This window comes from Equus caballus, chromosome 6 (assembly GCF_041296265.1).
Source record: "Equus caballus isolate H_3958 breed thoroughbred chromosome 6, TB-T2T, whole genome shotgun sequence".
Classification (NCBI taxonomy): domain Eukaryota; kingdom Metazoa; phylum Chordata; class Mammalia; order Perissodactyla; family Equidae; genus Equus; species Equus caballus.
In genome coordinates this window covers 63,717,085-63,740,289 of record NC_091689.1, presented here as the reverse complement: position 1 = coordinate 63,740,289, position 23,205 = coordinate 63,717,085, and the positions used below count along the sequence as shown (strand labels likewise).

The 23,205-nt window shown below is 39.0% G+C and overlaps 1 protein-coding gene across 1 annotated transcript in view; it reads right to left on the bottom strand.

The window, feature by feature from the left end:
* IRAG2 (inositol 1,4,5-triphosphate receptor associated 2) overlaps nt 1-21,202 on the bottom strand; it is a 94,168-nt gene extending 72,966 nt beyond the window's left edge. Inside the window, exons 1-8 of the mRNA XM_070270082.1 lie at nt 20,897-21,202; nt 20,210-20,316; nt 14,426-15,033; nt 12,725-12,838; nt 5,087-5,267; nt 2,170-2,249; nt 2,005-2,083; nt 239-397 (exon numbers count right to left, since the gene is read on the bottom strand). Coding sequence (XP_070126183.1) covers nt 239-397; nt 2,005-2,083; nt 2,170-2,249; nt 5,087-5,267; nt 12,725-12,838; nt 14,426-14,999 — 1,187 coding nt within the window. The 5' untranslated portion in view covers nt 15,000-15,033; nt 20,210-20,316; nt 20,897-21,202. The remainder of the gene's footprint in view (nt 1-238; nt 398-2,004; nt 2,084-2,169; nt 2,250-5,086; nt 5,268-12,724; nt 12,839-14,425; nt 15,034-20,209; nt 20,317-20,896) is intronic.
* Nucleotides 21,203-23,205: the final 2,003 nt, after the last annotated feature.

Genomic DNA, 23,205 nt, shown 5'->3' with positions numbered 1-23,205 from the left:
TGGAAATGGGGAGTGACTGATAATCAGTATGCGATTTCTTTTTGGAGTGATGAAAATGTTCTGGAATTAGATCATGGTGGTAGTTGGATAACCTTATGAATATACTAAAAAACCCTGAATTGTATACTTTAAAAGGGTGAATTTTATGCAATACGAATTATACGTTGATGAAAAACAATTTAAAGAAATGAAAGAAGAATTGAAAGCCCCCAGCATGCAGCACCCCACTGTGGCTCACCTTTTTATCCGAAGGCGCAGCTCAGTGCCGTCCTCTGATAACTGGCTGTTAGCTTCTTCCAAGGTTTCTAATGCCAATTTAAACTTATTATTTTCCTCCTCCAACTTCCGCTTGTTGAAATGCAGGTCTGCTATATAGGTAATCAAATCAGACACCTCTCTGCAGGAGAAAGAATGAAGGAGAAAAATCTTCAACATCTCTAATTTCTTCCAATCAAAATAAAGCATATGGCTAAGCCCAAACAGGCTTAAATATTCCTGTGAGATTTACTACTTTATCCTCTTCCATCCTCATAAATGGAAGTTCATTTATACTATAAATACGTATTCAGCCCTTTATTACAATAGCATCAGAGATGTTTCCAAAATTGCCCGGTATTGGCGCCGGCCCAGTGGAGCAGGGGTTGAGTTCACATGTTCTGCTTCGTCAGCCCAGGGTTTGCCAGTTCAGATCTTGGGTATGGACCTGCACACTGCTTGTCAAGTCATGCTGTGGCAGGCGTCCCACATATAAGGTGGAGGAAGATGGGCACATATGTTAGCTCAGGGCCAGTCTTCCTCAGCAAAAAGAGGAGGATTAGCAGCAGATGTTAGCTCAGGGCTAATCTTCCTAAAAAAAAAAAAAAATTGCCAGGTATTCAGCATCTGCCAGTTCTGAAGTCACCTTCCACAGCTGTTGTTTATTCCTTTCCACTTCACTCCTAACGTTTACCTCTGTCTACACTGCAGAGTTCCTATTTCTGCCCAGGTTATGGGAGATCCTGAAACAAACTGACACACTACTCTTTTAGTCAAGGGATCTTGGCAGGTCCTAATAGGCCTTTAAACTGGGAAGCAATTCTGAGGGGCTTTTTTATTGTAGCTCAATTTAGTACTCATCTTTCTTAATATTTTCTATAGCTCACTAATGTTTGTGAGTCTTGCCCCTGACATTAGATGATAAGCCTTTTTTTTCCGAGGAAGATTAGCCCTGAGCTAACATCTGCCACCAATCCTCCTCTTTTTGCTGATGAAGACTGGCCCTGAGCTAATATCTGTGCCCATCTTCCTCTACTTTTTATATGTGGGACTCCTACCACAGCATGGCTTGCCAAGTGGTGCCATGTCCGCACCCAGGATCTGAACTGGCAAACCCCGGGCTGCTGAAGCAGAACGTGCACACTTAACTGCTTCGCCACCAGGCTGGCCCCAGAACATAAGCCTTTTGAGAGCCTGGACTGTGTGTTTCATGCCGTTTTATTCCAGTGCTCAGCACTGGTTGGGTACATGGTTCCTATTCCACCTCTTTGCAAGGGTAAATCCGAAGTGGGAAAGATAAACTAAGTCAGAGACAGCATCACCTCTCTTTAACATCTAAAACTCACACATTTAGCAGAAAACAGCTTTTCTCATTGATATCGAAAAGAATCTATCAAAGAAGTCCTTTAAAGATAACCCCCCAAAGAGGTTAAGGTCAATGTCATAACTGCTTTAAATGGAACTTGTTTTCCATGAAAACACATGGAGTCACTGAAGGAGAAAGGTTTCATGAGTGAGAAAACGTTAATTTATATAATACTCGTCATATAATTTGTGTTCCTAGTGAAACTAGCTCTAATGTAATTGGGATAGAATAGTTAATAGTTCAAAATAAATTGTTAGCTTTACCACACACACAAAAGAGCTAAGTGACTTTATCATAAGCAAAATATGTAGATCTATGAAATAATAAAAATAAATAACAAAACTTGAGGCACTTGAGAGAGCGCTACAAGTAAGAACGCTTACAAGACTCCTTTAGACATGTCTTCACCCAAAGCCTCGAAGCTCCCGGATGCAGACGCTATTACATCTGCCGCCATCTTGGCTGAAACATACAGGAGACTCATGATAACTCCATTTCTCCAAACCACAGGAAAGTGGCAGAACAACCGTGAAGAAACACATACATACTTGTTCCACCTGATTTTATGCTGTCCTGTTCAAAAACAGAGTCCTCGATGCTGTCATTTGATCCACTATTCCCTCCTTCCCTGCAGCCAAAAGACAAACCCAATGAGCTGGGGCTCTTTGCCAGACTAAATCTTGGCTAATTTTTCAGATGTGCTCTGTACTTCCCCATTCAGGTAGTTCTTTCTGAATTTTAAAACCATCTATTGATTCAGCAACTATTTGGAGTCCAAGTTAGGGTAGTAGAAAAGAAACATAAGGCGTTACCTCCACCTTCCCCAACCTTTTAATCTAACATGAAAAAGAAAATGTGCATGAAGAAATAGGTGGTGATGTACAGCAACTATAATTAGGGGTGGGAAGTCCACATAGTTTGCAGTGATAAGTGGACACAGGGACGTAGCAAGACCGTGCGCCTTGAAGGATTGGAAAGAAAGAGGCAAGAGCAATTAATCCTTTGGGACACGATGGTGTTATTTTCCCTTTCTCATGGAAAACCAAGTTGAACCTAGACTAACTACTGTGAGCATTTTACTCAGGAAATTTGAGGAGCCCCCTACACAGACCTCTGTCCAGTCCCCAAACTCTGGTTCTAACCCCCCAAATAAACATATTAAAATTTCAACCATTTCTTTTCCAAGAGTCTCTATACTATAGTTAAATTTTGTTACTTAATCTTTCTAAATGACAAATCCTTAGATTATCTCTCTGGAGCAGCCATAATTCTCTAAATTTGTCTTACATCTCATTGTGGTTCAATGTGAGATGTCTGTCAGAAGGTAGTGAGCAGAATAACTCATACATCATTCTTTCTATTCCTAGATACACACCCATCAGTATTTCTGAGTTTCTGTTCTTATATTTTGTATTAACTTTCCCCACATTTTTTCTTTTCCTTTCCATTTGTTATAAAAATTGTTTTTCCTTTTGCCTTCACTGCATTATATGTACGGATTATTGAAATTTTTATTATATAGTCAAACAAATACTTTAGAAAAATGAGAACATTCATAAGAAAAGAGAACAAAAAGTTAAAACCATCATGCAGAGATAATCATTGGAATATATTCTTCCCAACTTTTTCCTATGAAGTTTTTAGTTCTTGACAAATATGGGATTATACTAAATATATGAATCTATGGTCTATTATTGGAAACAAATACATATAAATATTTCTCTTGTCAAATATTTATCAAATTATAATTTTGAGTCACTATTTAGGATTCTCGTGTATGGAAGTATTGTAATTTATTTGTCCAACCCTCTATTTTTAAATATTTAGGTTACTTATATTTATCACTATCATAAACAACTTTCTACATATATATTAGACTTATGATTGGTTATTTTTCTTGAAGTTACATTACTAGCTGAAATAGATTGCATGTTTTTAAGGATTTGACACACACTCCTAAATTGCTCTTGGAAAAACTGTGCCAACTTGTACTACTATCAACAACGTATGAGAGCACCTATTTCTCCACCTGTCCTGACAACATGGGACAGAGTCATTCTTTTAAATCTTTGTTAAACTGGTGGGCAAAATGGCATATTCTCTTTACTTGCATTTCTTTTTAAAAATTAATTAATTAATTAATTAATTTATTTTTGAGGAAGACTGGCCCTGAGCTAACATCCGTGCCCCTCTTCTTCTACTTTATATGTGGGACGCCTGCCACAACATGGCTTGACAAGCAGTGCATAGATCCGCACACGGGATCCGAACCAGTGAACCCTGGACCTCTGAAGAGGAACGTGCAAACTTAACCACTGCGCCACCTGGCTGGCCCCCTGCATTTCTTTGATTATTAGTAAGATTAGATTTCTTTATATGTTTGCCTTACCTTCACAGTTAACTTGTGTTATCTTGCTTCGTGATTAATCATGAAACATTTCAGTCATGTTTTTTAAGTCATCAGTACATCCTAACCCTATATGAAATCCAGCAAGTTTTGCCACTCTTTGGGCTTGAAGTTTTCTTTAAGCAGATCACTAGTAAATATCACCTGACAGCTGGAGATCAACAGCTGAGTAAAAGCCACAGGACTTAGACTTCCTTTGGAAACTTCTCCAGCATCCTGAGATCATGGATGCCCTGCTCTTTCTTCACTTTTTTTTCTATCCCACTATCTTTCCCTTTTCCCTTTAGCCTTCCTATAGTCTAGGCTTCCAAATTACACTCACCTCCCACTGACCTTAAAAGGGAGTTTACTCTGAGATTAAATGCATTTGGAGATTTGGTAGTCAGTATCAATAATTTGCTTGACTTGGGGCCGGCCCGGTGGCACAGCGGTTAAGTGTGCACGTTCTGCTTCGGCGGCCTGGGGTTCACCGGCTCGGATCCCAGGTGCGGACATGGCACCACTTGGCAAGCCAAGCTGTGGTAGGCGTCCCACGTATAAAGTAGAGGAAGATGGGCAAGGATGTTAGCTCAGGGCCAGGCTTCCTCAGCAAAAAAAGAGGAGGATTGGCAGTAGTTAGCTCAGAGCTAATCTTCCTCAAAAAAAAAAAAAAAAAAAATTTGCTTGACTCCTATGCCAGCCAAATTCTTTGTAAGAACATGACAATATGTGCTGCCCCCTAATCACAATGTGTTATCAGAATTAACATAATTAACATAATAGGTTCTCAAAGGGTGCCCATCACGTTGGCCTCACCATTAGTATCAGTATGACCTGGAAACTCGTTAGAAATGCAAATTATCAGGCTCCACTCCAGAAGTACTGAATCAAGGTGGTGAGACCGGGCCAACAATCAGGTATAATATGGGTCAGCTGATTCCAATGCATACTAAAGTATGAGAAAGTGCTGGATTATAGTATTTCCATCATCACAGAAAACAGTTATTAGCCTTAACTGTAATCAATTGTTACAACAGAGCCTGAGAAGGCATCTTGAGGGCACTAAGATTACCCTTTACCCTTTGTTTCTATGGTAGGCCATCCATTCTCTCATGATGACATGGAAAGTTTCCATATCCACGTGCAGGTCTCTCTTTTCAGGATCAAGCATGTTCCACAGCTCATCAAGGACACTCTCTTCAGAATCGTGACTAGTTGTTTGTCTCAGGTAATCTATTATTTCGGCAACTCCTACTGAGGCTTAGGAAGAAGAAAGGCAAGTTAGTTTTGAAAGATGGGGAAAGATTATTTTTTAAAAGTGAGGTGCTTAATTCTTTCAGGTCCCTTGGGTCCCAGAAACATGCCATATAACCCAGCAGTCCTGTTGAGTTGGCACGGCAGAGTGGAAGGAGCACTGGCTTTGGTTTGGAGTCTAACGGACCTGATGTCAAATCTTGGCCCTGAAATCTATCAGCTCATGGCTTTGGGAAGATTTCTCCCTCTCGTTGAGCCTCAGTTTCCTTATCTGTGAGATGGGGATGATGATACCTATCATAGAGAGTTGTTGTGAGGTTTAAATATGGATGACATTTCTAATCAATAATCACCGGTGGGAGGTGATCAAAATGCCACTTTATTTTTGGCTCTCATTCTTTCCTTAAAAAGCATTCAGTGAAGGAAGTTTTTGCTCTGACCTAGATGAAATTTCAGTCTCAAGTAAGTAGTTTGACGCTTTTGGTGGTGGGTGGGGTCGGAGAGGCCATTCTTAGGTACAGTCAGCCCTACCATCACATTCAGAAATTAAAAGCATATACACTATGTTAGTGATTGACACACCAATCTTCTTTAAGCATAAGACATCTCTTTTACTTTTAACTGAAGCCTGCCTTGGGCTAGCTGCCTCAGGTAGAGAAGAAAAAGTAAGTAGATGATTGACAGGGTGGATGCAGGAGTAAAGATTCTTTGTCAAGAAGCTAAGTATAGACCATGATACAAGAAAAGAATAAGTCTAGTAATTAGAACAAGGGGATAGTTGTAAAGAAGACTGAATAACTTTAAAGAAAGTATTAATTCAATATAAAATGTCATTTGGCTGTGATAGGAAGTATTGGAAAGGGAAATAAAATTATTAATATAATTATTTAGAGAGAGAATTTGTATTCCTTATTTGTAGTAGAATTGGAAAGAGGGCTGGAAAGCTAACAAGAATACCTTTATCGCCACTAATCATCAGGGAAACACAAATCAAAACTACACTAAGATACCACCTTATGCCTGTTAAAATGGCTATAATCACTAAGACTAAAAATAGCAAATGTTGGAGAGGATGTGGAGAGAAGGGAACCCTCACACACTGCTGGTGGGAATGCAAACTGGTGCAACCCCTATGGAAAATGGTACGGAGATTCCTCAAAAGTTAAAGATAGAACTACCATATGACCCAGCTATCCCACTACTGGGTATCTACCCAAACAATCTGAAATCAACAATCCAAAGTAGCATATGCACCCCTATGTTCATTGCAGCACTATTCACAATGGCCAAGACATGGAAGCAACCCAAATGCCCATCGACCGATGATTGGATAAAAAAGATATGGTATATATATATACACAATGGAATACTACTCAGCCAGGAAAAAAGACAAATTCATCCCATTTGCAAGAACATGGAAGGACCTAGAGGGAATTATGCTAAGCAAGATAAGCCAGTGTGAGAAAGACAAACACCAGATGATTTCACTCATGTGGAATATAAACAAGTACTGGGACAAAGAAAAGAGTTCAGTGGTTACCAGGGGAAGGGGTATGGGGGGGGGGCACAGCGGGTGAAGGGGAGCACTTATGTGGTGACAGTCAAGAAATACTGTATAACATAAATCTCACATTGATGTAAACTATTATGAACCCAATAAAAAAAATTTTCCTTGCAAAAAAAAAAAGAATACCTTTATCTCCTTTTCCTCCACAAAAACTCTAACCCCGCTGTCATATACCTCAAAATTGGCAAGGTCTCCTGTGAAGGTTTTTTTATGTGTCAACTTGACTGGACCACAGCATGCCCAGATATTTGGTCTAGCGTTGTTCTGGGTGCTTCCACAAGGGTGTTTTCAAATGAGATTGACATTTAAATTGATCGACTAAGTACCACAGACTGCCCTCTCTAATGTGGGTGAGCCTGACCAGAACAAAAAGGCAGACCCGTCCCAAAGGAGAGAGAACTATTCCTGCCTGCCGCCTTCCAATTGGGACGTCAGCTTTTTTCCTGCCTTCAGACTGGAACGGAAACAGCAGCTCTTCCTCAGTCTTGAGTCTATGGGCCTTTGGACAGGAACTACACCATCAGCTCACCTAGTTCTCGGGCCTGTGGACTCAGACTGGAATTAAACCATTGGCTCTCTGGGTCTCCATCTTGTGGACTCACCCTGCAGATCTTGGGACTTGCATGCCTCTGAAATCATGTAAGCCTATTTCTGGTAATAAATCTCTTTATACATAACACACACACACATACATACACACTATTTGTTCTGTTTCTCTGGGGAACCGTGATTAATACATCTCCCATCTCCCTTCAGTAGAGCTTCCTTATTTTCTTCATGGAAATATTTCCTTAAATCCTATCCAAGCAGAGAAGGTTTCTGGGAAAAAAATAAGCCCCACTCATTCTAACAATATAATTAAGGGTGCATGCAAATGTTTTGCTACAAGAATGTTCATTATGGTGCTGTTTATAATAGAGAAAAAAATAATATCCAATTGGGACAGATTGGTTATATATGTTACATCCCAAAAAAGCATAGTATATAAAGAAAATTTGTTGACAGAAACAAGTACTCAAAATTATTGAGAAAAGGCAGATTATAAAACAAGTCTGGAGACATTCCTACGCATACTTAGAGAACATGTTGTATATACCTTAAAAAGAATGACCAAAAAAATCTTAAACCATTTTTAGCAATCGTATTATGGTAGTGAGGGGGACGGACTCTAGGGTGCCCCTTGAGATCCCTGCCTCCTGATGTTTATACCCTTGTGGAGTCTTCTCCCCTGGGATGTGTGCCTGACCCATGACTTGCTCCTAACCAGTAGAATATGGCAAAGGTGATGGGATGTATGTGTATATGATTGTGTGATTAAGTTACATAAGATCTCTGTGCCTGTCTTGCTGGAGTGACTCACCCCCTTGCTGGCTTTGAACAAGCAAACTGCCCATGTAATGGGCTGCCTATGTTGAGAGGCCTAACTGGCAAAAAACTGACGGAGGCCTCCAGCTGACAGCAGCAAGAATCTGAAGCCCTCAGTCCTATAACTGCAAGGAACTAAATTCTGCCACCAAAAGCAGGTCATTCTCCAGGTGATCCACAGATGAGGCAGCTGTCCCAGCCAACAACTTGCAGCCTCGTGAGTTCCTTAGAAGAGGACCCAGCCAAACCGTGCCTGATCCATAGAAGTTGTGAGGTGATAAACTCGTGTTGTTTTAAGCTGCCACATTTGTGGTGATTCAGCAACAGAGAAATAATACAAGTAGTTTGGGAATTGCTATTCTGAAACTGTTGTGTGTGTATCGTAAAATAACGCAAATGAACATTTATATTGGTGTCATTGAGAACCAGGATTTTCTCTAGGTGAGAAAGGAGATACAGATGTAGAAGAGATAAATAAAACCCCTATTGTACTGAACTTGCACGGAAGAAAGGCAATGCAATCATAATGTATTTTATCTTCAAAGAATCTAAGTACTTCCTAGGTATGACCACCTAAAAGGCTAGAAATAGCCACCATCCCTTGTCCCCAGATTGTGGTCTCTATATATTATTTCCCATTAAAGGAAGTTATGGATCTTTGAAGAAATAGCTGATTCAAAGGTTGGGGCAGGAAATGTACAAGATAAACCTAGAGATGTTTATAACACCAGAGAAAACAAGGAAGCTGTTAAAAACAATGAGGATATGTCAAAAGTATTAGTACCTGGCACATCTGGTTGTACCAGGAATTAATGAAGTGCTCAAAGAAAGATGGGGATACACCCAACAGACACAGGAGTCAGCTTGAAGAATATCCTGCTGGCCAACTACGGGACAATTTGAGCATCAAAATAAATAATGATAGTAGCAGATTATAAACCATCGAATATAAGAAGAGTCCAGAGATTCATAGTGAAATTAATAGTTAATAGGGAGAAGGTAAAACTCCTATGGTAGACTGGCAAGTAACAAATATAGAAAGAATGATGGAGAGAGAAAAATTCCTATTTGGCAACCATCATAGTAATAATTGATTTAGGCAGGAAATGTCAATGGAAGCTGTGTTTCTGATCACCAGTTCCAATTTGTGGGGTTTTTCCTCGCACATCCAAGCAATTCTCAGATACCAGCTGGGTGTCCTACAACTCAACTCAATTCTAACGCTATCTACCTGGTGATAGTGTCAGATTCCACAGGTTAATGGCTCAGTCCTGCAGGACTGACATCCACCCACTTCCCTCCACTTTCAGATGCCAATCCCAAGTCCAGGTTGTCACCTGTGCTTCTGACCCACCAGCTATAGATTGAAGGTTCCCATGACTTGCTCCCTGTGTTTGAGTAATTTGCTAGAGCAGCTCACAGAACTCAGAGAAACATTTTACTTACTAGATCACCAGTTTACTATAAAAGAATATAACTCAGGAACAGCCAGATGGAAGAGGTGCATAGGGCAAGGTAGGGGGAAAGGGCATGGTGTCTCCAGGCTTTCCCTGGCGTGTCACTCTCTCCAAATCTCCACATGTTCACCAACCTGGAAGCTCTCCAAACCCTGTCCTTTTGGGTTTTGATGGAGTCTCATTACCTAGTCATGATTGGTTAAATCATTGGCCATTGGTAACCGAACTCAATCTCCAGCCAAGAGGTTGGAGGGGCGGGGGGGAATGACTGACTGACAACATGGGACTGAAAGTTCCAACCGTCTAATCACCTGGTTAGACGGCTGGATCCTCTAGCAACCAGCCCCCATTCTTAGATACTTTCCAAAAGTCACTCGTTACCATCTCAGAAGACACCTTTATTGTTCTCATCACTTAGGAAATTGCAATGGTTTTAGGAGCTCTGTGCCAGAAATGGGACAAAGACCAAAAATAACTTTCTTATTATAAATCGCAACATCACAGATTCTAAAACGAGTGAGTGAAAGTTTGACGAGGAATAGGATATTTACGTCGACTCCAAGTTTCTTCCCATAAATTACTTATTAATTACAAAGGAAAAAGAGAAATTTTACAATGAGGAAACTTGGCAGACACCACACTAATCAAGTGATCAAAGTTAAAAATCCTGATAATAGTACTGAGAAGAATACAACATCACTTCTGCAGCATGCCTGGGAAAACATCTAACTTGAATAATCAAGAGGAAATATCAGACATTCTACAAAGTTACTAGCCTATACTCTTCAAAAATTTCAAAGTCATAAAAGACAAGGAATCTGAGGAACCATTCCAGATTTAAAGAGACGGAAGAAATGTAACCACTAAATACAAGTGTGATTCTGAACAGGATCCTAGACCAGGAAACGAAAAAGCTAGAAAGTATATTATTGGGATAATCGACAAAATTTGAATATAGAATTTTGAATTAGATCATAGTATTGTATCAATGTTAAATATCCCAATTTTGATCATTTTTCTGTGGTCGTGCAAGCAAATGTCCCTGTTTATAGGAAATCCACACTGATGTGCTTAGAGGTAAAGAGGCACAACATCTCCAACTTACCCTCAAGTGATCAGAAACAATCAAGCTTTTATCTTAGTCTATACAGAAACCAAAATATAATGATGTACACCTGAAATTTACACGATGTTATAAACCAATGTGACCTCAATCAAATTTTTTAAAAAGGAAAAGCTTTTATCCTGTCTCTCTTCACGATTCAAGACTCAGTACAGCCAAATAGTAGATGAAGCAGGATAGAGTTTCTCGTTATAGACTATTCCAGCCAGCCGATAATTTAGGAAGGAGTGACAGAATATCACCATTTGCAACACCTAATGGAAAAATAGATGTAGGCTTTCATCATCAAGAGTTTTGCCTTCAGATCAAAATATATATCACCATCTATGTAGAAATCTTGCCAAGAAAATAAATCAAATTTTTATCTGATCAAACCTCTAAATATAGGAGACAGAGAAACAAGTCAAATGTTTCTACAAGCCCACAATCACCAAAATTCAGATTGGAAGAAGCTCTCTGAGATAAAAGCACCAGTTTCATTAACACATAAGTTAAAATACAAAAAAGACAAGTAGAAAGAGAACATAGAGATAAGCCAGACAACTGATTACAATGAACAAACCTTTCTTGGATATTGATTTGAACAATTAAACTGTTCAAGAAAAAATAAATCTCTCATACAAATGAGAAATTTTGAATACTGACAGGATATTTGACATTAAGAAATTGTTACATTTTTAGTCATGATAATAACATTGCAGCTGTGTTTGAAATCAGTCTTTATCTTTTAGAAATACGTATTGAAATATTTACAGATGAAATAATGTGATGTCTTGGATTTGTCTCAAAATAATCCAGAGTGGAGGAGAGGAAAATGGGTAGGGTTAAAAATGAGACATAATTGGTTATGACACATATATAAGGGGTTGCCATACTATTCTCTCTATTTCTGTATATGTTTGACATGCACTATAATAATAATAAAAAAATTGAACCCAAACAAAAGAAAACTAGCCAGTCCTGGTGGCCTAGTGGTTAAAATTCGGTGCTCTCACCCAACTCAAGACCTGGGTTCATTTCCTGATCAGGGACTCACATGACCCATCTGTCAGTTGTCATACTGTGGCAGCCACATGTTGCTGTGATGCTGAAAGCTGTGCCACCAGTATTTCAAATACCAGCAGGGTCACCCATGGTGGACAGGTTTCAGCAGAGCTTCCAGACTAACACAGATTAGGAAGAAGGACCCGGCCACCCACTTCCAAAAAAATTGGCCGTGGAAACCCTATGAAGAGCAGTGGAGCATTGTCTTATTCAGCACTCGAAGGTGAGAGGATGGTGTAAGAAGACTGGGTAGCATTCAGCTGTGCTGTACACAGGGTCACTAGGAGTCAGAATCGACTCGCAGCACTGACAACAAAAAACAAAACCATATTGGCACAGGAAATTGTGGAAAGTTATACAACAAATCCCTAACAATGGGTACTCAGGGAAATAGGCCTACTGATGATTTTTCCTTTCTTTTTGCTTATCTATGTATTATTAATTTTATTACAATGAGCATGAGTCATTTAATGTACTAAAAATTACTTGCAGAAATTTTAAAAAGAACACATCTCTAAAAAAAGCAGAAGTGAAAATCTAAAATTAACTAAAAATTTTGAGCTAAATTTGTATAGTGGTTTTACACGTTGGAAGTATATATTTCTCGCAAGGCAACACCCATGACACATAAGTAGTTCCAATCAACGAATGGAGCTGGTAAATCAGTTGATAAGCTCAATAAAATCATTCAAGACACTGGGGAAATATGCAAAATAGGTACAAAGAAATTATAAGAAATAATCAACACCTAAATAGCCACCCTTACTCCCAAATTAGGTTGCATCCACCACGTTTGTAGACAAAGTTGCACAGAGCCCCAAACATAAACCATTTCCCTTTCACAATATAAAGTACAGATGACTTGATGAATACTACAAAACATTTGAGCAGATAATTTTCAACTCACCTCTGCATTTTGTGTCACATACATGAAAAATACTTGTGAACAACTCTTCTTCACAGGTCCCGTTAATGGTATAGCTTACATCTTCCTTGCCATCATCAGTTCTTAGTTTCCAACCTATTGGAAGACAAAGTTTACAAATCCAGATGCTTTTCTGTGCTACAATGATAAATTGCTAATTTTTTCTTGGTTTTAATTTTAACAAATAAAACATTCTTAAATAAACAGTAGCCACAGTACTGGTTATTTAACTTGAATAGACCAAGCAAAAAAGTGGTCTTGAAAGGTCTCCTATTGAGAAGGGAACCCTCACACACTGCTGGTTGGAGTGCAAACTGGTGCAGCCACTATGGAAAATAGTATGGAGATTCCTCAAAAAATTAAGAATTCATCTACCATATGATCCAACTATGCCACTGCTGGGTATTTTTCCAAAGAATGTGAAAACACGAATGCATAAAGATACATGCACCTCTATGTCCATTGCAACATTATTCACAATAGCCAAGACTTCGAAGCAACCTAGGTGCCAATGAAGGGGTGAATGGATAAAGATATGGTATATATACACAATAAGAAATGATGAAATCTGGCCATTTGTGACAACATGGATGGACCTTGAAGGTATTATGCTAAGTGAAATAAGTCAGAAGGAGAAAGTCAAATACCGTATGATCTCACTTATAAGTAGAAGATAAAAACAACAACAAACAAACACATAGAAACAGAGAGTGGATTAGTGGTTACCAGAGGGGAAGAGGGGAGGGAGGAGGGTGAAAGGGGTGATTAGGCACATGTGTGTGGTCATGGATTGTAATTAGTCTTTGGGTGGTGAACGTGATGTAATCTACACAGAAACTGAAATACATAATCATGTACACCTCACATTTATATAATGTTATAAACCACTGTTACTGCAATAAAAAAAGAAAGGTCTCTTATTATTCATTTTTATTTTTAATTTATAAGTTTTATAAAATTAGAAGAAAAGAGAGAAATGAAAGAGAGGGAAATGGGCGTTTTTGCCCTGTAATATTGAAAGCACTCGGTGAAAAAGCAACCAGTGTAACACAAATAGAAATATTTTAAAGAAAAGTAGAGAGCAAGCAAAAACTAGCTATACAGAAAATGCGTCATTGTACATTGTTTTTCAGTGCCTAGCATGTATGGGACTCTATAGGGAATCCGCTAAACAGAGTTCTCGAAATTTCAATTGAAATGGGTCTTCAAAATTTACATTTTCCCCTGGGCTACCTTAATGGCTTCCCAATGGAAACCAAACTTTCTTACATGTTTTACTCTCACACAAGAAAATACCAAAATGATAGTTTTCAGCAAGGCACCCGGGAACTATATGAATTTACCTCCTCTGTATCAATGTATTCCCATCATGACATTCTGATTTGGCCTGGAGAAAGTTTGTATTCAGGTCAATAAAGAAATACCAATGATTATGGTTGTAAGTACAATCCAGAATTTCCGTCAGGTTTTTAACTAAAAGCATAGAAAATACTTATATTTCACATATAAGATTTTCTTTTAAGAGAGACAAAAAAAAGAAACAAACATACTTAAAAAGCGGAAGATGGATGGTTCCATCCAAGTTTTAATAATGTGGGTTGGGTTTTTTTTAGTTCAGGTATTCTGAAAGTGATATGCTTATTGCTTTATTGGAAGAACAAACATTAAAAGATGAATATTTACCATCTTCATTCAGAGATAATTTTTTCACCACTGAATCCTGAGGAGTAAAAAATTCAGAGCTTCGATCAGAGGTAAAATCAAAGTCAAGTGTCAAGGTACTAAAATCGTTTTCATTGCAATAGTTATTCAAATCCTTGTTAGAGAAGAGCCCCCCTTTTCTGATCTGTGATATCAAAGACATATAATCCTGGGATCTCGGGGATCTTGGCCTTGACATGTTTTCAGAACTTGGGAGGATAACAGAGTATGTTGCATTCTCAGGAGAGCTGAAACGAGAGATGGACGGCGTCCTTGGAGACAATACTTGAGGAGATGAAATAAAAGCATCATGTTTCTCAGAACTTGAGCAGCGAGCGTTGGGTCTGGGGACGTGAGCAGCAGCCATTCTCTTCAGCACCTCTTCAAAATCTTTCCTGGTGTTAGGCTGCAGACTATCAAAACTGCTCGATTGGTATTTGATAATCTGTCGAATGGGATTGGAAACCTCTTCTCTCTTTTGGATGGCTCTGATTTTTCTACGAATGCTCTCCACTGGGTTATGCCGCTTCTCAGTTATCTTCCTGGCAGAGGCCATGGTTGACCTTCTTCCCACTATACAGATGAAGGGGCTGAAGCAGAAACAAAATTAGACACACTTTTTAAAGTCAGCATTGTCCTAACAATAATTTAGCAATAGGCTATTTATTCCTAAACCAACTTTGGAGGGATCAAGATAAGATATCATTAAACAACTTTCCATGTGTTTAACATTGGCACTCGAATTTCTAAAAAATATTAACCAACATATATAAAGTACTTACCATGTGCCAGGCATGGTACTAAGTTCTTTATATATATCAACCCACTTCATTCTCAAAACAACTCTATGGGGTAAATGTTACTATTATTTCCATTTTCAGGCAAGGAGAGAAAAAGTGACAAACCCAAAGTCACCCCAGATAAGTGCCAGAGCCCAGATCTGAACCCAGGCAGTCCTGCACCAGAGGCTGGACTCTTAACCTTACTGCTTTTCATTTATATGTCAAATATGATGATGATGGTGATGATGATGCTAACAGCTCCCAGTTGAGTACATGGTCTGGTTCTCATCTGTTGAGAACTTACTAAATGTGCCTTTATTAAGCATTTTACATGTATTGTGTCTAAGCTTCACACAAACTCTGTCAGATATGAAGAAATATCCCCTTTTTACAGATAATAAAACTGAGGCTTATAGAGGAATAGTAACTTGCTAAAGGTCACATCTCTAAGATTTAAGCCAAAGAGTACCTGCCTCCAGTATAATTTTATTTAATGGCAGCATATATGACCTTAAAAAAAAGCATCTCGCTTCTTATAAGACAGTAATTAAGGATTTTTGAAATAAATCCAAAAATTTTGCCTACCCTGGCAAAAATTTAAATTAATCTAGGCAAAAAGAGTTACAATAAATTGAATAGTTAAAAACAAATAGTTGAATAGTTACAAAGAGTTTGAAAGTTGAAATTTTCAGGGCCTCAACAAAAATTTCCATTCATAGATCTTTTTTAAAAGTCCCCTAACAGAAAATGAACAAAAGGCATATAAATTTCAAAAGAGCTATAATTGGAAGGGGTATTTAGAAAGACTGAGAAGAAGATACTCAAAATCCTCTCAATCTGGCTTCATTTTACCTCAAGATGATGGCCACCAACTCCAACCAATGAAGTTTCCACCAACAGAATTCTTGACCAGTTAAGGTAATGATCACCTTCAAACCTTTACGTTGCCATTCAACGATACCTTCCTTTTTGTCTAGTCAAGGCTTATCTTCCAAGGCCAAGCGTAAAGCACATTCCTCTACTGAAATTCTGGAATCAGTGTATACTCAATAGATTCAACTCTTTTTGTTCTCTCCTAGGATGTATACTCGTACCGTATATTTTGTCATTTAATTAAATTTTGCCTTCTATTTTTGGATTGTTTTAAATGTGTATGCATGTTGTCTCCTCAAAAATACATTTAAATCTTGTAGTATTCAAAAGCCATGATGGCTTCTTTTCTAGATACTCAGTACATTGTTGTTGGCACCACTGATAATCCACAGTTATATAAAACACATACAATTACCAGGCTTGTGGGCTTGTCCCCCAGCTGTAGCGAGTGTTGGCTCTCCAATACTCGCAGCTACCACCTGTTCTAGAGAATTCCAGCTGGCCCAACGAGAGCTGCTCATTGCTCCACTGGGAGGTTGGAAGTGAAGGAGAGGTTACGACAGAAGAGAATTAGCCTGTGAACACAACCCACTCCAAATTTATGGCTGACTGTAGTGGTGACATAGCAGGAGCCATCTGACGTCCCCATGTCAAGTATAGAGCCTTATAAAAGACTGGTTAAGTATCTGTGGGTATTCTCAATGTGATGCGACTCGTTTTCCCTTCTAGAGCTGGAGAACTGAGGCTCAGGTTGAGGATGGGGCTAAGAGATGCCCTGGAACTAGAACCTCAGAGCTCTGGATCTTGTCTTCCCTCTTTGTTGAACATTGACATGGGATGCTATTCAAGCCACAGTGAAAGGCCTCGCTTCGTGGGCATTTCTGACTGATCCAGATGAACGTTCCAGCATATAGGACGCACATTTCTATTTGCTTTTCCAAGGCATTTTTCTCCTTCTACCATCCGTTTTCTAAACTTCCATGACTTACCTAAGTGAGCCCCGCTCCCCGGTTTACAAACTAAACATTATAGAGAGTACACTTAAGACCTTGGCTCTTCCTGAGCTAATGAAACTTCACAAGATGAACTTGTTTTGGTTTTTCTAATACAGAGCAGAACATTTGTGGGAGTTCAATAAGTAAGATGTGATGATAAAGATTTCAAAATTTGTGCCACCTTCTCCATATATGGCCTGGAAACATCTCACGTATGTCCTGTCCAAACCTCTTTTTTAGCTTTAGATCCTGGTAGAAAAGATTAACTGCAATCTGCCATAACACTTAAAAATACAAGTCTAACTTGCTTTGTGCAATAACTGTCTTTGAAAAAGTACTAATTGAAAATCAAAAACTGAAAGTTAAATGTACTGACAGAATTCGTTGCTTGGAGTCTCTCTTTTCAAAGGAATTTCCTCCTTATTTATCTGTTTTAGTCGACTGAAGATTTACTGTGTAAAAATGGTGTACGCTTATAGAAACACCAACGGCAAGAACTACTTCTTTTATTCTTAAGTTCTTTGAACCTCATTCGCACACATCATTCATCACTTTAGACATTCAACCAGTATTTATTAAGTACCCTGTGTAGACAGTGGTGGTGTCCTATGATGAGCAAAACAGGGTATCTGCTTTCCTAGAACTTGTATCTCTCCATGGGAAATACAGATATGAACAAGTAAGCTACTAGGATTGCCAGCTTAAATCCAGGATGCCCAATAAAATTAGAATTTCAGATAAACAATGCCTAATTTTTTAGTAAAGTGTGTCACAAATGTTTCACTGGAAAAACATGCTGAAAAATTATCTGTTGTTTATTTGAAATTCAAATTTCACTGGGCATCTAGTATTTTTATTAGCTAAATCTAGCAATCCCAAAGCCTACAGATAAATAAATAACTACACACTAGGAAAGAAAAGTGCCAGGGGCCATGAGAGCATATCAAAGGCGGTTATCCTAGTTTGGGAGTGAGGACAGGGAAAAATTGGGGGGTTTCTTATTGTTTGCTAATTCCATGGTTAGAAACAGAAAATTAAAAAGTGGAACCATAAATCTGCTTTGGAATTTCCATTTGGAGTCACATTAGCCAAATGTAATGTAAAATAATGCTAAAGATTATCCAAATCAATTATTTCACTAATATTATTTCTTTATTTCTCCCATTGATTGAACTATGTTTCTTTTTTCTTGTTTCTCGAATCTGAGACCTGTTATCATCATTGCCTGAATTGACCTTGTATATAGTGAAAGCTCTTGAATCAACAACTTTTAACCATCTCCCTGACCTAAAACTATAAAGCACTAATTAAAAGCCTCTGATGCATGGCTGCATCTGTAAGGCAAGTGTGATGTTTTCCTTACCTAAAGTTAGGTTATTCATTATATATCTAATTTTCACCAGTGATGTAACTGCAGAGTTCAACGTTAACCTCTAAGACATCTGCACTCCTTGAGACTTACAGAAATCTTCTACATCTGTTCTAACTTCCTAAAGGAGTCTTCAATAGACTAGAGCAAATTCACAAAGTATGCACAATATAGACAATATTTCATATTTTTTAGGAATTTACAGACAAACATAAGGGCACAATTAGTGTTTTTCAATATCCATATTCTTCAATCACTAAGAAACAGTTGAATTTCTTTGCAAAGAAAGATGTAAGATTTATACAGAGGTACAAAAGTAGCATCCTTGAAAGTTAGCGGATTTCAGGGTGATTCAAAGAGCTCTTTAGAAAGCCTTCTGAATCAAACTCTGAGTCAAAAAAGATTATGTTGACAATGTAATTATCTTTCCTTTACCAACCACTTAAATTTTTTCTCCCTTTACCAATAGTTATTTCTTAAACTTCCAAATTTGAAGTTTGGAACTTCACACTGGGTAGGCTTACTTTAATAATCATTCAATACTTAATTATGAAATCCAGGCAAATCTTTCATCTAAGTGAGTCCTCCTTGGTGGTTTCATTAAGGCAAAACCCTTAATTAAAACATGTAAAAAATTTCTATATATACATATATATGTTTATATGTAGATAAACAAGGGATTCCTTTGGCCAAAGAGCCCTCCAGAAACAATGAGATGCCGGTAAACTCTCCATTTAACATAGGAAGAAACAGCTGTTCCCTGAGGTGTTCCCAGGAAACTCTTCTTTAGCAAGCCCAGTGAGAGGGCAGAGCATGGTTTTCTACTTAACCAGTAAATTTTGTATATTCCAGATTACACTGTTCTTAGTCTGTGACTGACATTTAATGCAATAAAATAAAAACACTTTATTTTTCCTGCCCTACCTAGGATAGATGATAGCAGCTGTTAATCAAAATGATTTGCAAACCACAAGTCCCAGATTTAGTAAATGCTCAGGGAGTTTGTCATCTGCAAACCTTTTTTGATTACTAATAAATGCAAGCTGGTATCTACCGGAACCCTCTCCTCCCACCATTCACTTAACCTTGTTATATTAAGCTCTGTGGCTGGGTCACACTAAGCTTATTATAAACATCTCATATTGGAACAATTCCTGAAATAGCACAGTCACACATGCTTCTGAAAACTGACTGAGTTCTTCTGTTTCGGTTGTAATCACTCTATGAAGTCTGGTTTTCTTCTCAGAGACCAGGAGAAGACCTAAGATAAATCTCTAACTCCAAGAATTCCAGTGCTCCCACCTTCTTGCAGTCTACAAAACCACGTAACCACTTTCCACTCACACACATTCCAGATGACCAAGGCTGGAAATGACAGTTCAGGACCTTACGTATCCAAAAGCTCCTTTGAAAACGATTCTGGGATTTGCCTGTGGTGAAAGCAACATTTCTAGGGAACCTAGCTTTATCGCTTTCAGCTACTCATCTTTTTTTTCCCAATTTTTTCAGTGTTTTGGGTTTTTTCCCTAGATTTGTTTCAAGTTTTCAATGAACTCTGTCGAATCTACAATTTAGACTGATATTAGAGGTTTGTCTCATTTGCCACAAGTACGTTGAGTTTGGGGCTGGGGTAAGAAACAACAGAGGGGCTAAATCTGGGATTGCTTAAGGGCAGGACTCTCTTGACCCTAGATGCTGAAGGGCTGGCATCAGGCAAAGTTTAATTATTTACTTGGGGAAAACTCACCACCTTCGTTTCACCTCACTTTACCAGCACGCCAAGAACCATCTTCTGAAAACTGGGAATGGAGAGTGGAGGCCTGCAGGATCAGATGATGTGGGTGGAGCCAACTTCTACAGGGTGGTATGGAGAGAGGTGAAAGACAAAGGCTGGAGAAGAGGGAGCCACTGATCACCTACACCTGCCTACTAGGTTCTAGCCAAGATCATGAGAGCAGAGTGTGAGGAAAGGCGCGGAGGAGGAATGAGGCCGACCGCTTTGGGTGTATCGACGCCATTTTGGTGCACTCCTCACCATGGTAGTAAAGAAAGATGGTCCAGAATGTACTCTCTTTAATCAGGATGAAAGAAAAGTCACTTTTTAAGTTGAATTTCGTAAGTTTCTACTGGGCCAAGTGTTGTATGGTTTCTAAAACATTAATGCTATTAATCATTGTCTTTTATGGGACCGTATCTGCTTTGGGAGACACTGTATATAAGTTATGCAAAATGCGATAATTAAGCAAAGTGCAAGAGTGGGTATATTAAGCTCCATGGGAGGTCAGGATAGGATGAGTTCAATGCGAGTTGAGAAACATTTATAAAGTAGGTAGAACATAAGCTGGGCCTTAAATAATAAAATATTTTGCTATTTTATTATTTAAAAGATAGGGGAAGGGGAAAAGGTATAGGAAAGATAGGGGCTTGGACGAACCTATGAGGTGGGGAGAGACCAAGTAAAACGCATTGTTGAGACCAAGCTTCTTGTTTTGGCAGCACGGGGTAAACAGACTGATGGAGGCTGAGAAAGGCAGGTGGTTGTGGAGTAGTGAAAAGATGTAAGTTGGGATGGGGAGGATACGGGCAGATTCAGAAATGAATGAAATCTTCTACAATGCCATTTCCCATCCAAGGAAATAATATTCAGCTGAGAAAGACATCTTAAAAACAGTAGAAAACAAAACTTATCACAAAACAAACAAAAAAGCAAACCAGGATCAGAGTTCTGAACAGACGGCCCGAAGCGTCATAACTGGAACATTCTGTTCTCATGCTGGCGGTTTTGCTTCTACCCACGGGGCTTTTCTAGCCAGCCCACCATGGTCCCTAATCACGTGCTCACAGACTGTAGCCTCGGTGATTTCCTACTTCTCCCCTATTTTCTCTCCCCCCGCTCCACCTACGCTGTTGTGACGATCTATTTTTGGAATATCTAGATTTTTGTATATGCTCCGATTCCTGTGGGTTATCATTTCTGTCACCAGGTGAGAGGTAGAGGGAGTGTAGTAGTTAACAGTTGGGGCTCTGGGTTCAAATAACCTAAATTCAAATCCCACCTCTGCCCGTGCTAGTTTTGTGACGTTAGACAAATTACTTAACTCTCTGTGCCTCAGTTTCTTCATCTGTAAAATTGTATCGGTACCCTGAATGACGCAGAGATTGAATGAGATAACAGGTGTATGAGGCACTTTCTGAAACTCCTTTCATTTCTTCACATATTAAATGTCCTCTTTAAGCACAAAATAGTGCCCAGAAAGAAATAACTGTGTAACCCACTCTTCTCTTTGGACTTGCTGTTTAATTTCCCGTGAAACGAAGTATTACAACATCCATGCTGTGATCTTGTCCATCCACAGATACTGAAACTAGCAACACACGGAGCGATTTCTCTCCTAGTCATAAAGGAAGCCAGTGGTGGAGTCAGAAACAGTATTCAAATTCTGAATCCACTAGACCATATCACCTGTCTGTCATATTATACTCACTTCCTGCTCCGTAGGAGTGTCTCATTCCAGATGTTACTCAGAGCAGTGAAAGGAACAACCTGAACAATAAATTCCAACGGATCTGCAACGAGTTGAATGAATACGTAATTTCATTGCTTATTTATTATTTGTCTCACGCTGACTCTAACAGAATACCTTCATGCTGAGCGCTCTGTCCCTGGACAGCACATGGTAGTGACTCCCATACTTGCCCCAAAGGCAGCCACAAACCTGCAGTCTCTAATGAAACAGCTTCTCCAACCCCAAAACGCATGCGTTGTTAACACTGGGGAGAGTACAAAGGGATAAAATGCAGACTTTACTCAAAGAAAGCCAAGACACAGCTTTGGGTTTTGGATATGCTAGGTAGAGTTGGCAACAACATGTGTTTACTTGCCAAGTCATTTCCCCAAGGGGAGTTGGCCTGACAGGGCCCCTGATACTGCCAGACCTGAAAGCAACCCTCTGCCTTGTTATAGTTAGAGAACCTCTAAGGGACACTGTCCTGTCTTCAAAATAACATTTCAAGGAAATGAAATCTTGTCATGAAATAGGCAAAAAAAAAATCTATTTAAATAACACATAACCCCTTCTCTCTAATGCAATCTTCATGTCGTTAGACATTAGCCAGGAGCTGGATCTCTGGAATTAATCTCTGGTTGATCCAAGGGACTCATTTTGTCTAATGAAAAATAGATTGGGAGGAGAGGGGGTGATATTAGAAGAAAGTAAGGAAGGAAAACAAGAAAGCCAGATAGTGGAATCCTCCTTCAGTTTAGGCACCGCCAAACAAAAACGCACTATTTCTAGTAAGGTGTACTCTACAGCACCCTTGTATTCTAGGTGTCATTGCCTTTAAATTGCTTTCCTTTAATTAACCTTTAATAAATAAATGCAGTGTCTTCAGAAAGCCAATTTTCACAAAGATACTGTCCCAGACAGGAAAGGATTGAGAATTTTAGTGATCAGTGGGCTCCATTCCAAAAAGGAGTAACACAGAAGTGAATGCTTCGAAAGGAAACTTGGAGATATTTTTTGGAGGAAAGTGGAAATGAAGCAGGGCCCTGAAGATATAACCAAGACACGTATTAGCTGAGTGAAAACCTTCTGTTGCCCTTGCAATCTACCCTCCAGAGAGAAGTAAGGCAGGACCTACCCGTCTTTGCTCAATGTCCCAGGACACTAACTTCTGTTGAAAACATCACTCTGGTTCCCCTGCCCTCTGACTTCCCGTTGAACTTGGCCAGCAGGAGGCACC